The following is a 1698-nucleotide window of genomic DNA, read 5'->3' on the forward strand; positions in this document are numbered from 1 at the left end:
ATAAATGCATATTATAAGACAATGAAAGTGTTTTTTGACCTTGCATGCATGTCAACCTGTTGTTGAGGACTCCCAAAACCAAAATATGAACCTTTCATTACTATAATAGGGGCACTTTAAAACTAAAATGCACTAGTATAAACGTAGCCTTAGGTGCAACTTATTTTCTGCAAAATACAGTAAGTACATGCATTCAGGGCTCAGCCTGCGAGAAAATCGTCGCCTTTTTACGACCATTTGCCATATAAGGAATTCAAATAGCTCAGACATGAGATGAACAGAGAGATTTGTGTGCAGTTTCATACATGAGCATGAGGCGGCTGTATCGATGCCCACACCTGTAACTGCTCTGCTGTCGTCGCATGCATGTCAACCTGTTGTTGAGGACTCCCAAAACCAAAATATGAACCTTTCATTACTATAATAGGGGCAATTTAAAACGAAAATGCACTAGTATAAACGTAGCCTTAGGTGCAACTTATTTTCTGCAAAATACAGTAGTACATGCATTCAGGGCTCAGCCTGCGAGAAAATCGTCGCCTTTTTACGACCATTTGCCATATAAGGAATTCAAATAGCTCAGACACGAGATGAACAGAGAGATTTGTGCGCAGTTTCATACATGAGCATGAGGCGGCTGTATCGATGCCCACACCTGTAACTGCTCTGCTGTCGTCTCGGTCAAACAGGTGGAGCTCCAGCATACTGACAAACACTGGAGCTCCAGCCCTCGACCGGCTCGATCACACCAGCGTCTTACCAGGGTTACAGTCTGTGAGGAGAGAGCAGATGGACAGCAGCACTTTGGAGACGGTGAGCGCCGGGCTCCAGTTGTCCTTCAGGATGTCCAGACAGATCACACCCTGACTGTTGATGTTGCAGTGGTAGATTCTCGTGCGAAACGTCACCTGACACACCACAACACAGCAAGAGTCGTTAGGAGAATCTTAAAGGGATAGTTCACCCAAAAATGAAAATTCTGTCAGTAATTACTCACCCTCATGTCGTTTCAAACCCGTTAGACCTTCGTTCATCTTCGGAACACAAATTAAATATATTTCTGATTAAATCTGAGAGCTCTCTGATCCTCCCATACACAGCAAGGATCCTTACACGATCAATGCTAAGAAACGTAGCAAGGACATCGTTAAAATAATCCATGTGACATCGGCGGTTCAACCGTAATATTACGAAGCTACGAGAATACTTTTTCTGCGCAAAGAAAACAAAAATAATGACTTTATTCAACAATTCGTCTACTCCGCGTCACCATATAGCGCCATTTTGGAGAGTATCACATACGTAAACAATGTATGCTGTTCTGTGTCAGCTGCATCATATGCTGTTTATGTTGTTTATGCTTTGATCCGAACGTGTCCGCGTACATGCGTTGTTTGCGTATGTGATACTCTCCAAAATGGCGCTACAGGGTGAGGCGGAGGAGACGAATTGTTCGAATAAAGTAGTTATTTTTGTTTGCTTTGTGCACAAAAAGTATTCTCGTAGCTTTGTAAAATTACGACTGAACCACCGATGTCACATGGATTATTTTAACGATGTCCTTGCCACGTTTCTGAGCCTTGATCGTTTAAGGATCCTTGCTGTCTATGGGAGGGTCAGAGAGCTCTCGAAATGCATCAAAAATATCTTAATTTGTGTTCCGAAGATGAACGAAGGTCTTACAGGTTTAGAACGACA

At 42.8% G+C, this 1698-nt stretch overlaps 1 protein-coding gene across 2 annotated transcripts in view; it reads right to left on the reverse strand.

Annotated features, from left to right (window-relative positions):
• The window catches only part of LOC107743927 (ubiquitin-conjugating enzyme E2 E1), a 42005-nt gene that overhangs the window by 5102 nt on the left and 35205 nt on the right, over nucleotides 1–1698 (reverse strand). For both annotated transcript variants that reach the window (XM_016557381.1, XM_016557382.1), the window contains exon 5: nucleotides 761–908. In XM_016557381.1, coding sequence (XP_016412867.1) covers nucleotides 761–908 — 148 coding nt within the window. The remainder of the gene's footprint in view (nucleotides 1–760; nucleotides 909–1698) is intronic.

This window comes from Sinocyclocheilus rhinocerous, unplaced genomic scaffold (genome assembly GCF_001515625.1).
Source record: "Sinocyclocheilus rhinocerous isolate Xijiao unplaced genomic scaffold, SAMN03320098_v1.1 scaffold437, whole genome shotgun sequence".
Taxonomy (NCBI): Eukaryota; Metazoa; Chordata; class Actinopteri; order Cypriniformes; family Cyprinidae; genus Sinocyclocheilus; species Sinocyclocheilus rhinocerous.